We start from the raw sequence: 13,355 nt of genomic DNA, 5'->3' as shown, positions 1-13,355 counted from the left end.
TTTATATTACAGTTTTAAACAGGTCTTTTTCTAAAACTAATTTACCACCCCCTGCCTAAAGATTTAGTGTTAGGGTTCAATGATCCACATGAGACTGCCTCACTGTAATTGTTAGAGCGCAGTAATCCCCAGTCCCACTCCTCCTGCCCTGACGTGCGCTGTTGGGACAATTGGATGTGCTTACATATGACCATTGATTATTATATACAATATTTTCCTTAATTGATTCTCCTTTTTTGTGTTCAGTCTCTGGTTAGAGTATGTAGCTTTGCAAAGACCTGAGCTTTTGAAAACTTGTTTTATTTCTCGCTCTTTGGTAATATTATCTTCTCTGGCTCTGCCCTTAATAAACGTACTGAACTGTAGCAACAAGCTATTTATTAAACTGCAAAGCTGTTTGTGCTCATGCAAGGGCCTAAGAAGAAAATACTTTCCGATAGCAAGCAGTCACCAGGGGGCATGTTCTGGTTGCCAATGGTTACCTGGATTGGTTTTGTACAGCTACGGAGAACAGCTTGTGCACTTTCACCTTTGACCTCCCATGAATATCTGAGGTCTCGTTGGGGTCAGTGGTCCTTTATTTAAACATCAGACGTGAATAATGGCGCCTGGCGCTCAGCCGACTAGTCCTCTCCTTTTAGTCGTTTTCGTCTCTTGCAAGATTGATCGATGTACACTTAGCTTGTCTGCATGTAGAGTTCGGAATTCAAAGACAGTAACCATTGCCTACTTGTCTTGTGCTTTGTCTTGCTGACAGAGCACATTTACATATTTGACAATGCCTTGGTTTACAAGCTGTACACATGGAAAAAAATAATAAAAATGGTGTATTTTTTCCCTTGTTGATTAAAATCATTTGAAGTGGTGTGGCAGCTGATGAAGTTTCCTGCTTTGACAATGCTAGTTCAAAGTGCAAATTGTTATTTCATAGAGACATGTGGTTTGACAGAGAGAAAGAAACAAACTTGGGAATATTGAGTGGCAAGAGTGGTGAATTCCAGTGTGAAAGGCGTTTCCTTGTAGGGATCCAATCAAAGGATCCCTTTATTAAGCAACAAGGAGACTACCATCTGTCCATGAACGCTAATTAACTTGTCAATTAAATAACTTGATAAACACTTAAAGAAGACTTTTATACCGACTTCATGATTGATTCCCTAAGCATAAATATTATTCATTGAAGTTTGTTCTCAGGGCTTTACCCAAACCTGTGCCAGCTTGTGTGTGCGTGACCAAACAGTTAATTTAGCATTAGTTTGGTTCTCTAATGTATTGCTTAGTCTTGTAATGCTGTTGGAGTGCCCAGTGACGATCCCATGGGTGTTTCTACAGCTTGCACCACTCTGGTACCTCTCCTGTAATCATCTACAGGCATACATTATACAGTTCCTCTCAACCAGTAGTTTGGCTCTGGATGTTTCCAGCAAGGTTTCATCAACATTCTTACTGCTTTTATAAAGCATTGTTAAAAAGAGAACAATACACATAGTGACAAATGGATTAAAAGGAAGATGTGGGACAGCGGTGCGTTGGGCAGAATTTTAAGCAGTCCTGTCCTTAGTAGTGAAGTGACATCACTTCATTCTCATTTACATTTTTTAACAAATTGGTGTATTCAATGACAAATGGAAACATGACACGAAAGCGTTTCTGCTTGGATCTTCGAGGATCAGAAATGTGCATCTTACTCTGAATCTTTAAAAAGTTAACGTAAGGGCAGCAACAGAGCTTGTGGTTTTTAACTTGACTCTACCTTGCTTGGATCTGAGCTCGATTATCAAAAGTGGCTTTATTGCAGACTTTTTAGAGTGGTGGCATGTGACCAGCTTCAATTAATGCATCTAACACCTGTTGCTTTTTTTTCCAAAAAGTCTCGGCACCATATTAGGAAAGTTCTACACTCAGCACAAAGGCTCAGGTCAAGATTGTAAAGAAAGCATCTTATCTAAGATATTCATTCCAATTTAAAGTAAGAACAGATTTCTCATGCGAGATTATAAATCGCTCTCTCCATCTAACACAATTAAAGTCTTCTCAAAGATGAACTGCCTAGTCAGATCCAAAGCAGGAAGGCGCAACGAGCTGGTCATGCTGTCTTTACTGAAATGCACGAATACATAAATACTCCTCAGTCCTCAAAGAAAAGCAAATGAAATAGAATATATCTCTTTTGCTGTGTGTCCATTGTAACTGCAGTCTGCTCTCATACATGCCTGCTCCCAATTCCAGCCTCACTACAGATTTTCTGCGACAGGAGCCTCAAAAGCATGCCAGTTAGCATGACACTAAAACGGCTTTATGGTATCGAAGTTCAGAGTTCACTTCCGGCATCATCTGTAAGGAGTCTGTACATTCTCCCCATGGAACAAATGGGTTTCCCTCAGCTGCTCCAGTTCCCTCACAGTCCAAAAAATGTAGGTTATTTTAAATTGTCCCATGATTAGGATGGGGCTAAATTGGGGTTCTTGGGGATTTCTGGGGTGGTGTGGCTCAAAAGGCTGTAAGGTCCTATCCCATGCTGTGCTGCTAAGTAAATAAATAATCCATCAGCAAGATACAGTAGATCCCGCAAATGTTGGAAAGACTAAGCAGAACAAGGCCTCAATATCCTTACTTGCTAAGATTTTCACGACTCTCTCTTTTGTTTCAAATGATCCATTGTTTTAGAGGATGACTGCTGCACCAGTCTTGCATTGCACAGAGTTTAACAGTCACAGTGAAAGCTCTAAACTTTCTACTTGTGTCCAGATCTTGTGCCGTTTGGAGTTACTCCACATCTGTCATCTTTGTTTCTCAACAGGAGATTGTATTAGTGGTGTTTTTTGGAATTGAGTACATTGTCCGACTATGGTCAGCAGGCTGCCGCAGTAAATACGTTGGATTTTGGGGAAGGCTACGCTTCGCAAGGAAGCCCATCTCCATTATCGGTGAGTGGCAGACAAATAATATTCCACCTACGTGGTGTGCGATAATCCGTTACTTGAATGTAAGCAGAGAGCGGCTCCTGCTCCTGTGTGACTCCTCATATTTGGCTTCAGAGCCACACTTTTTAGCTTCAATGGGAGACTGAAAGCGTGTTCATTTGAGTGGTGCTGAATAGTACTGTGAGCCCAAAGTAAAGGAAAATGTGAAACATCTAAAATTGGAACAATTAAAGCATACAAAATAAATTAGCAGTGCAGTACAATTTATACAATTGCTTGAACAATTATTTCCCATTCTCTTATAATTTTGTATCTCCAATCTCAAACATTGACTTTATTTTTGGGTGGGGCATGTGTGGTAAATCCTAGACTTCTGTAACCTTCTTTAAATTAATTTCTGAACCTAACAGATCTCATAGTGGTGGTGGCTTCAGTCATAGTCCTCTGCGTGGGTTCGAATGGACAAGTCTTTGCAACATCAGCCATCAGGTAGGTAGAACAAGTTTAGTATCAACTTGCTGGAAAGGATATTATTAGTTAAAGCTTTCCTTGATCTTTCTTTGTCTGGAATGTATTTCCTGTTATCACATAGTATGTTGCATTGAGTTTTGTTTGATATTTATTATCATCATTAGCACATCTATGCTCATTTAAAATCTTAACTGAGAAGAGGAATAATGTTATGTCCTTACATGAACTCAAATTTCCACATGTTGGATGACAACCTGATTTTCCATCTATTTAAATAAAACATTTGTAATGCTTGGGGCAGATGGATCACAGACAATGTGAAGTCAGGAAATTCCCATTTAAAACACCACTATCCCATCTTGAGAGACCTTATGGCTCAATGTCAGGGTCTGCTTTGTCTGTTCCTTCTCTGACCTGCACCGTCCCTGGTGTTAAGAGTTATCTGGTGGCTTGCACCCATCTTCTGGAGCAGAACGACTTGATGTTGCAGGAATTCATCATGAGGAGTTTATTCTCCAACTTAATCTTCATTCTTTCTCCTCTTGTTGTACCAAACATTCAAGAGGTGCTTTGATGGCGACCTGTGTCTGGAACAGAAACACTTTGTCAGTGTCAAGAATTCAAAATAAGTTCAAGACAGAACATATTTTGAATTCTTTACCACACAGGGTAATAGGCCAACAAAGATGATATCATTTTAAAAACAATTCATAAGTTCTACCATTGCACATGGATTAATTTAAAAATGAGAGAGATACTGGCCCTCAAAACTGGTATCTCACTGAAGCCATTTTATGTTAATACACAATTAATCCTGCTGTCTGGGTTACTGGTGAAGAGAAATAGAGTTCCAGTGCCATCATTCCTCATTGAGAATTTGAGTCCAATTTCAAAAATCTGGAAATAAAAGCCCGTACAAGTGGCTCATGAAGTCTGTCAGGTTGTGGTGACAACCCAGCTGATTCATTACTGTTCCTTGAGGAAAGGAACTTGAAGCCCACATTAGTGTGGTTAAGATTAAATAACATTCTGAAGTGCTGTTGCAAATCACACAGATATATCACATCCCAAGCATTGTTCGCAATGTATCAGCTGTCTTGGTTTCAGGAAAAGCAGCTACCCCCATTATCTTTGCAGAGCAACTTGTGATAAATGCCGTTAATGTACACAACTATGGAAGGAAGCAAACAAAATGTTCCAAGACAGCAGGCTTTAGATTGGGTCTAATCCTGATTGCTAACTAGTTGCTATTTTCAGCATCAAAGACTAGAGTTACAGCCTAAACACCAGGACTGTGCCACTGGTATCAGCTTATCCTGTTATACAAGTAGCTAATAAGTGATACCACCAATTTTATCTTCTTCCAGGGGCATTCGTTTTCTGCAGATTCTTCGAATGCTGCATGTCGATCGGCAGGGTGGCACCTGGAGACTTCTGGGATCGGTTGTCTTTATTCATCGGCAGGTGGGCGAACCTGGTTTTATGTTCCAGGGACCGATATGAACAATAAGGCCGACTGAGAGACAACTGCCTTTCATCGAAGTGCTCAACTCACTTGAATCGATCTTGATCAGAACTCTCTTCAACTCCTATCCTTATCATTTGATTCAGATTTTGTTTCCCGTTTAACGTTCTCAAGTTATCTGGCAGAAGTAAAACTGCTTGTTTATTTGCTGAATGCCCTCATTCCAACTCATATCTTGCCTTTTCCTACTGAGCTCAAGTGGGTTAATTTTAGCAATGAGAAAATGTCAGTGAGCTGGTATTCACTGGAGCAGGTTATCACTCAGGGTATCTGTTTCATCGAACCTTTCATGCACTCTGTCTATATGCTGTTAAAATGTGAGCTGATAACTGTCAATAGGACATTTAGGACACTGCAGGGCAATAGAAAAGCCTAATCTGTGAAGTTACAGAATCATCATATAAACAGAACAAAGACCGAAGAGAACTCAATGTCAGACATTGATATTGAAGGAATTAAACAGTAAACAAAGAGAAAGCAATAGAAATTCAAAATTTGACATTGATGAAGTCCCAAATACTTGACAAGATAGGGCGTTGGGGGTGGGGGTGGGGTAGGTTATTTGTTCACATTCTGAGCCAAAGCAATTGATAGGCATATTTTTAACATTGTTAATTATTAGACGATGCCCTGTGGCGTGCTTAATAAATAATAAGTGTGCAAACACAGGAACTTCATGAATCTATTGTGAAATTTACAGGCACACAAGGCTGTTTTTTTTTTGAAGCAGCACTGTGCAAATTGTCCAAGGACCTTTGGTCATTTAGTATTATATCAAATTCGAAAGATCCCAACAGTGCAACATTGCCGTGCTGCAGTGTCAATCTCAACATTGTGGAAGCATGCTGTTCTGTATACAGGCTGTTTGATTTGATCCTTGCATTCATTGCGATCATGTGTAAAAATGCGGGGTTGACTGAAGATAAGCAAACGGGCCGTGAAGATCTTTAAATTGCTACATAATGCAATGATACAACCTTTTCTTAGGCCTGTGGAAGTTTGGAAAGAGCTTAGAGGAACAACAAATCAATAGAAGTGAAACTTGCTTGGGCATGGCGCCACCATCTTTTGTAGCATTAGACAATGGTTATTCAATCAAAGATAAAAGCTTTCTGTATATTGGAACCATTTTGCACTTAGAAGGAAAATCAGCCACAGTTTGTTTTAATTTTAGACAATTATTTTTCTTAAATGCTTAGACTCAACTCACTGATTTAATTATTGTATATTAGAATGACTGAAAAACATGAATTTAAAGGTTAAGAGGGTTAACTGCATGCAATCAGGATGTCATACAGCCTTTTTAACATATCTGGGTTTAGCTCTAACTTCGCCTAATGTCATATAAGCATCTTTTCCACACAAGCATGAAAATGTGTTTTGGGAATTATTATGAAGCTTAGAGCTGCTTTGTGATTATAGGTCTACAGCAGAGTGCAGCTTTGTGAAATATATCATTCTTTTTACATGAAGGGGTGAAAGCTGGACTACTGTGGGAAGAGTGTTATTTGGATTTTGCAACGAATACATTGGCCCTGTCCTGATGGTGAAAGTTTCGAATTATATTTTCTTGTAGCTTGCAGTTCTTCAAGAAAATTGAGGGGAAAACAAATCGAGATGTTTGCAATGCCAGACTGGTTCATTAGGGCAGGTGCAGAGACATTATTTCCCATGGAAGTGATTTCAAGTACCAGAAGATACTGTATAATCATAAAATTTGTTTTTGGCCTTTAAGGGGAAAATTATGAAAAAGTTCTGCACATGAGCTGTTAATGAAAATCAAGCATTCTCTTGTCCCAATAGGGTTGGATGGTATCAGTAACCCATGATAGCTATGACACATATCAGGTTTGGTAAATTGAGCTACGGTGACCTGAATCTAACTGATTGGCTGAACGAGCTTGAGGGCCTGAATGGTCTACTCCATCTTCCATGTTCTGATGCTGAGATTGCTCACGAGCACATAATATTCCTCTGTCGTACAGTGAACAAGCCTGAGCTACGATCACCTGGCGTTTAATTTTCTTGTCACTCTGTATTTGAATAGGAGCTGATCACCACGCTGTACATTGGCTTCCTGGGCCTCATCTTTTCTTCCTACTTTGTATATCTGGCTGAAAAAGATGCAGTGGATGACAGTGGCTCCCAGCAGTTTGGCAGCTACGCGGATGCACTGTGGTGGGGTGTGGTAAGTGTTTGTAAGTGGGAAAGCTCTCCGCTTAGCGGAGTCATTTGAGATCTGGAAATTACTTCAACAATACGACCTGATAAGGAAATGGACTGTAAAAAAAACAGTAATAGGGGCCAAGGATAATTAGTATCTGATGTTTTCAGTTTGAAGCACTCCTGTAATTTTCTGCTCAGCTACAACTCTTGTCTTCTCCTGTTACAATTTTCTGATTGATATCTGGGTAGGTTAATAAGAAACTTGTGCCGTCTGTTCCAACAGGGCATTGCACAGAACCCGAAGTCTGCCTGGTGTGACATGGATCTTTGTAAGCAAAGCTGGGTCCTGATTTATAATGGCCAGGGGTGAAATTTGTCTATTTAGTAGAACCAACTGATTTGACAATAGAGTAACTTAGGGCTCCATAACAATGGAATCTGCTTGAACAAATACTCAACAAATTGCTGCTAAGTATACTAAATGTTTTTAATGTATCATTCTATATTATTTTATATATTTGATATTCTATCAGGAAAATCCAATGTGCCTTGGAACTTTTGCAGTTTAAATTATGAATGTAGCCATTTGGCTCATCATATTTTTCTGGACTTTTTGTTGAAGTTATCCATTACTAATCCCAATACTCTTCTTTGTTTTACTGCCTTGATACTTCTTTTGTTTCAAATATTTAACCACTTCACTTTCAAAAGATTATCTTTGTCTCTCTTCAGTCAAACTTTGTAGTAAACAAATATTTTCTCCTTTCCTTAATGACCACTTCATGATCAAAAGAACTATTCCACTTTTTATTGTCCTTTTGAGGATAATGTAAACCTTCCCCTGTTCTCTATCATTGCATATGCTTTTGGTATCTGAAGTGTGTCATTGTTTCTCGTTGTTGTTGTCCTGGCTAATCTATGCCGTGAATTGCTCATAGGCCTTGAGTCCTTCCTAGAGTGATTCTTCCTATAGTCTCCCCTACACTGGTGAGACCTATCATAATTGGGGGACCACTTCATCAGGCAGCACCGCACCATCTCTCACAAATGGGACTTGCTGCTGGTCAAACGTTTTAATTTCAATTCCCTTTTGCGTGCTGTCGTGGTAGCCCATGGCCTCCTCTTGTGCCAAGATGAGGCCACCCTCAGGGTGGAAGTGCAACATGGGTTATATTCCATCTTGGTAGCTTCCAACCTGATGGTATGAAGATCAGATTCTCCATTCTGTGAACAAAATTTCCCCCCCTCCCCCCCACTTCCTCTATTCCGGACTCTGACCTTTTACTTCTTCTCCTCCTCTCTTTCTCTTTCTCCTACTCTGCACTCTCCTCTCCTGTCAGACTCCTTGTTCTCCAGCTGTTGACCTTTCCCATCTACCTGGCTTCATCTATCACCTTCTAGCTAGCCTCCTTCCTCTCCTCCTGCCTTTTAATTTTTCCCCTTCCTTCTCAGTTGTGAAGAAGGGACTCAGTGGAAGAAGGGACCAATAGAAATCAGGTACTCTATTGCCATCACCTGAGAACAGGTCATCATCTATGTGATCTGCACAGTGGCAGGTGTCATAGAAAGCTGTCATTTTGGATACCACATGGGACAGCCTTCCAAAACCATGATATTCACAACTGTTCTTCAAATGTGATTTAACCTAGGTTTATAGCATATACATCACAGAAGATTACCATTCAGCACATCATACACTAATCCCATTTCACAGCAATGGGTCTGTAGCCTTCTATCCCTTGGAATTCAAGTAATCCAGATGCTTTTTAAATGTTGTTCAAAGTTCCTATCTCCATCACCTCCTCAGGCAGTCCATTCCAGAATGCAACAACCTCTGGATGAAAAAAATCTCTTCCCCAGATCCCTCTAAACTTTCTACTCCTCACGTTAAGCAATTGGCTATGAGAAATATTTATTTCTATTTACCCTGTCTTTTCATCTCATAATCTGTACACCTCAATTAGATCTTCTTTGGTCTCCTCTGCCCTAAAGAAAATAAAGCCCCCCCATATAGTCTCTCCTCATAACAAGTCTTCATATAAATTCATCATTATAATTCATACCTCGTATGATCTTATTTTAAAATGCTCTGGAAATTATGCCTTATTTTTATTAATGTATCTGTCTACACTCCACTTACTAAGAATTATGTTCTCTTACTTTTTGCTTGTTTTATCTCATTCTAACTTCTTATTGTCAGATTACTCTCGATATTTATTGTCCAACATTTATCTTAATGTTGCATCTGCCAGCTCTTCTTTCTTATTGCAATTTGCTTCCTTTTCACAAAAAATCTTTTGAAATTATCTTTGAGTAATTGGCAAATATCCAATCTATGTGGCATCAACAAATTTTGCAGTTACGTTTTTGATGCTTAATTCTAAATCATCTACATATTCTCAGTGAAAATATGAATCCAGTTTGGCTAACAATCCATTGTTACTCAGTTTATCTTCCCTTGTCTTTGTCCACAAGTATATAACATTAATCCCTCTCCAGTTCTATTTAGATTTCTACAGAACTTGTAATGAGAGTCTCCTCTCTTCTTTCCAGCCATTCAGAGGACAAGGGTATACATGATTGGGCTCATTCAGCCTTGAGTTTGGGTAACCTTCTTGTCACCAGTTCCTCTAACCACATCCTTTTCTAGAAAACCTATATTCTCATGCTCCCACCATTTCTAAAGAATGATGTAAAATCTTCATATTTATCTCTGTTCTGCTTTTATCCTCCACTGTTGTACTCCCTCTCTAACCTTCAATGGTCCTCACACTCTTTAACGATGCTTTTACTATCATTTAGAAGACCATAATGCTTTTGCTGTTTGCTTATATTATCTGTTAGCTCATTTCATGCTCAGATAGCAAAGAACATTCATAAATAAATTGAACAAATTTATTATGTTTTATAGCCTGAAGCCTCATATTTGTGCTACAAATCCCTGGTTTACTAGTAGCTAACGTAGATCAGGAAGACGGTACAGGAACCTCAGACTTGACCCACTACGCTCGGGACCAGTTATTACCTCTCAACCATCAGGCATTTTACCAGAGGGTATAATTTCACTCAACTTCACTCGCTCCATCACGGAACTGTTCCCACAAACTTTCAAGGACTTTTTATCTCATGATTTCAATATTTATTGCTTATTTACTTATTATTATTTTGTTTTTCTTTTGCATTTGTCTGCCCTGTTGAGTGCAGTCTTTCATTGATTCTATTATGTTTCTTGGATTTACTAAGTATGCCTGCAAGAAAGCAAATCTCAGGGTTGTTTACAGTGACACATCTGTACATTGACCTGAATATGAGGGGTGGTTGATAAGTTTGTGTCCTAAGGTAGAATGAGTCAATTTTAGAAAACCTAGCACATTTACTTTTCAACATAGTCCCCTCCTACATTTACACACTTAGCCCAGCAGTCAATAGACAATAGACAATAGGTGCAGAAGTAGACCATTCGGCCCCTCGAGTCTGCACCGCCATTCTGAGATCATGGCTGATCATTCACTATCAATACCCAGTCCCTGCCTTGTCCCCATATCCCTTGATTCCCCTATCCATCAGATATCTATCTAGCTCCTTCTTGAAAGCATCCAGAGAATTGGCCTCCACCATCTTCCGAGGCAGTGCATTCCACACTTCCACAACTCTCTGGGAGAAGAAGCTCTTCCTCAACTCTGTTTTAAATAACTGACCTCTTATTCTCAATCCATGCCCTCTGGTACTGGACTCTCCCAACATCTGGAACATATTTCCTGCCTCAATCCTATCAAATCCTTTAATTATCTTAAACGTTTCAATCAGATCCCCTCTCAATCTCCTCAATTCCAGCGTGTACAAGCCCAATCTCTCCAATCTCTCTGCGTAAGACAGCCCTGCCATCCCAGGAATCAACCTAGTGAATCTACGCTGCACTTCCTCAATTGCCAGAATGTCCTTCCTTAAACCTGGAGACCAAAACTGTACACAATATTCCAGGTGTGGTCTCACCAGGGCCTTGTACAAATGCAAAAGGGCATCCTTGCTCTTGTACTCAATTCCCCTTGTAACAAAGGCCAACATTTCATTTGCCCTCTTCACTGCCTGTTGCACTTGCTCATTCACCTTCATTGACTGGTGAACTAGGACTGCTATGTCTCTTTGCATTTCTCCCTTACCTAACTCTACACTATTCAGACAATACTCTGCCCTCTTGTTCCTGCTTCCAAAGTGGATAACTTCACATTGAATGACATCTGCCAAGTTAATAACTCATCTCCTTCTATTTTAGGCCACAAACTTAACAATCATCCCTGATGAGTTATTAACTTCTTACTTTCTGCATAATCACGCAAAGAGTTGAACTGCATGTGCATGTAACGGGGAGCTTTTTAACTCATCTCCTTCTATCTTAGGCCACAACCTTATCAATCACCCCTGCTGTGGACACTTTCTGGAGGTCCAAGATCTGTATGCTCCACGACCGCTGGACTAAGTGTGTAAATGTAGGAGGGGACTATGTTGAAAAATAAATATGCTAGGTTTTCTAAAATTGACTCCTTCTACCTTAGGCCATGAACTTATCAATCACCCCTCGTAACACATCAGTTTTGTTAACCTCTCATCCATGTATCTACCCATAAGTTTTTGGGATGTGGGAGGAAATGGGAATGCCTGGAAGAAACCCATATTGTTACAGGTGAAGCATGCAGACGTTATGAGAAACATAGAGCAATACAACACAGATACAGGCCCTTCAGCCCAACCAGTCCTAGCTGATCCAGCTTGTCTCAATGTCCTGTGTTTGGCCCATATACCTGAAAGTCCTAACTATTCATGTATCTCAGTGATACTATTGTACCTGCATCAACATCATTGTAAATTTTTCTTTGCACTGTTTCAAGCTTCTTGATATCTTTCCTGTAGATAGTTGACCAGAACTGTGTACAATTCTCCAAAATCGGCCTCAATAACATCTTTTACAACTTCTTCATAGCTTCCCAACACTTGAGTCCCTAACGCAATGCTCTGATTTATGAGGCCAATATGCCAAAAGAATTCTTTATAATCCTGTCTACTTGTGATGCCATTTTCAAGGAATTATGCATCTGTATTCCCAGATTCCTTTGTTCTATTGCACACCTCAATGCCCTATAGTTCACTGTGTAAGTCCAACCTCACATTTGTTTGCATTAAATTCCATCTGCCATTTTTCAGCCGATTTTTTCCACAGCTAGTCAAGATCATCCTTCCTTGCTGCCCATTACACTCTCAATCTTGATGTCATCCACAAATTTGCTGATCTAGTTAACGATTTTATCCTCTGAATCTTTAATATAGTTGATAAACAACAATGACCCAGTGCCATCATTTTGGAAGATCTCTACAGCTTTTTAATTAAAAGATCCACCGTGATACTATATGAGAAAAAGAAGAAGGAGAGAGTGAGAGAGGAAGGGAACAGAGTTTTCAGAGCAAAACTTCAAAACAATAGAATGAATTTGATAAATCAAAGTAAATATGCCTTCTCAATTTCAATACAAATGATGTGGACCACTCAGGAAAGACTGGCATTAATGCTTATCACCAAGAACCCCTGAAGAGTGGGTTGGGAACCCCTCGTAAATTGCTGCACTATTTGTAGTGAAGATAGACCTGAGTTCAAGGATCATGAACATGATCAGAAAAACATTGAGAAACATCAATCATCTTAGAACAATTCAACACAGGATTTCTGCAATGCCAAAATCCTAAAAATTGAAACCTGGAAAGTATGTTTACTTTGATTTATCAAATTTATTCTACCACTGTGTGGCATAAACTATGTGCGCATTGAATCTTGGAAATAACAGCTCAGAATACAACAATTCAGCCAGTTTTGTCCATGGTGATTGCCTACTGTACTTATCTCTGTAGCACTTTATAGTTAGTTGAAGTTAATTGCTTTTATTTTTTTAATGTTTTTTCTCACTCTCTAATGATTATTTCGACTGCAGATCTCATTCGTTGAAAATCATTCTTCACCTAAATGCTAATTTATATTATCACACTTTTATCACCGAGTGAATGTGCTGCTATTAATTCATTAAAATAATTATTTGATTCCTGAAGGCGTCCTTATATTTAGGAATGTTTTGTGTTCCATTCCTCAACCTACCCCCGAAAATCCTTCATCTATTATGGCTCCAATAATTTTAACCCTTGAATCACCATGTTAAATCAACCCTGCCTCTTACTTGGTGGCTCTAAGTATATCCATTCTATATAATTTGACACATTATATCAAC

At 39.3% G+C, this 13,355-nt stretch overlaps 1 protein-coding gene across 1 annotated transcript in view; it reads left to right on the top strand.

The window, feature by feature from the left end:
* The window catches only part of LOC132397142 (potassium voltage-gated channel subfamily KQT member 1), a 795,097-nt gene that overhangs the window by 241,932 nt on the left and 539,810 nt on the right, over positions 1-13,355 (top strand). Inside the window, exons 4-7 of the mRNA XM_059975504.1 lie at positions 2,801-2,927; positions 3,335-3,413; positions 4,763-4,859; positions 6,968-7,108. Coding sequence (XP_059831487.1) covers positions 2,801-2,927; positions 3,335-3,413; positions 4,763-4,859; positions 6,968-7,108 — 444 coding nt within the window. The remainder of the gene's footprint in view (positions 1-2,800; positions 2,928-3,334; positions 3,414-4,762; positions 4,860-6,967; positions 7,109-13,355) is intronic.

The sequence above is a fragment of the Hypanus sabinus genome, chromosome 7, assembly GCF_030144855.1.
Source record: "Hypanus sabinus isolate sHypSab1 chromosome 7, sHypSab1.hap1, whole genome shotgun sequence".
NCBI lineage: Eukaryota > Metazoa > Chordata > Chondrichthyes > Myliobatiformes > Dasyatidae > Hypanus > Hypanus sabinus.
Note: the sequence above shows the minus strand (reverse complement) of the source record. Positions and strands in the feature narration are given on the sequence as shown.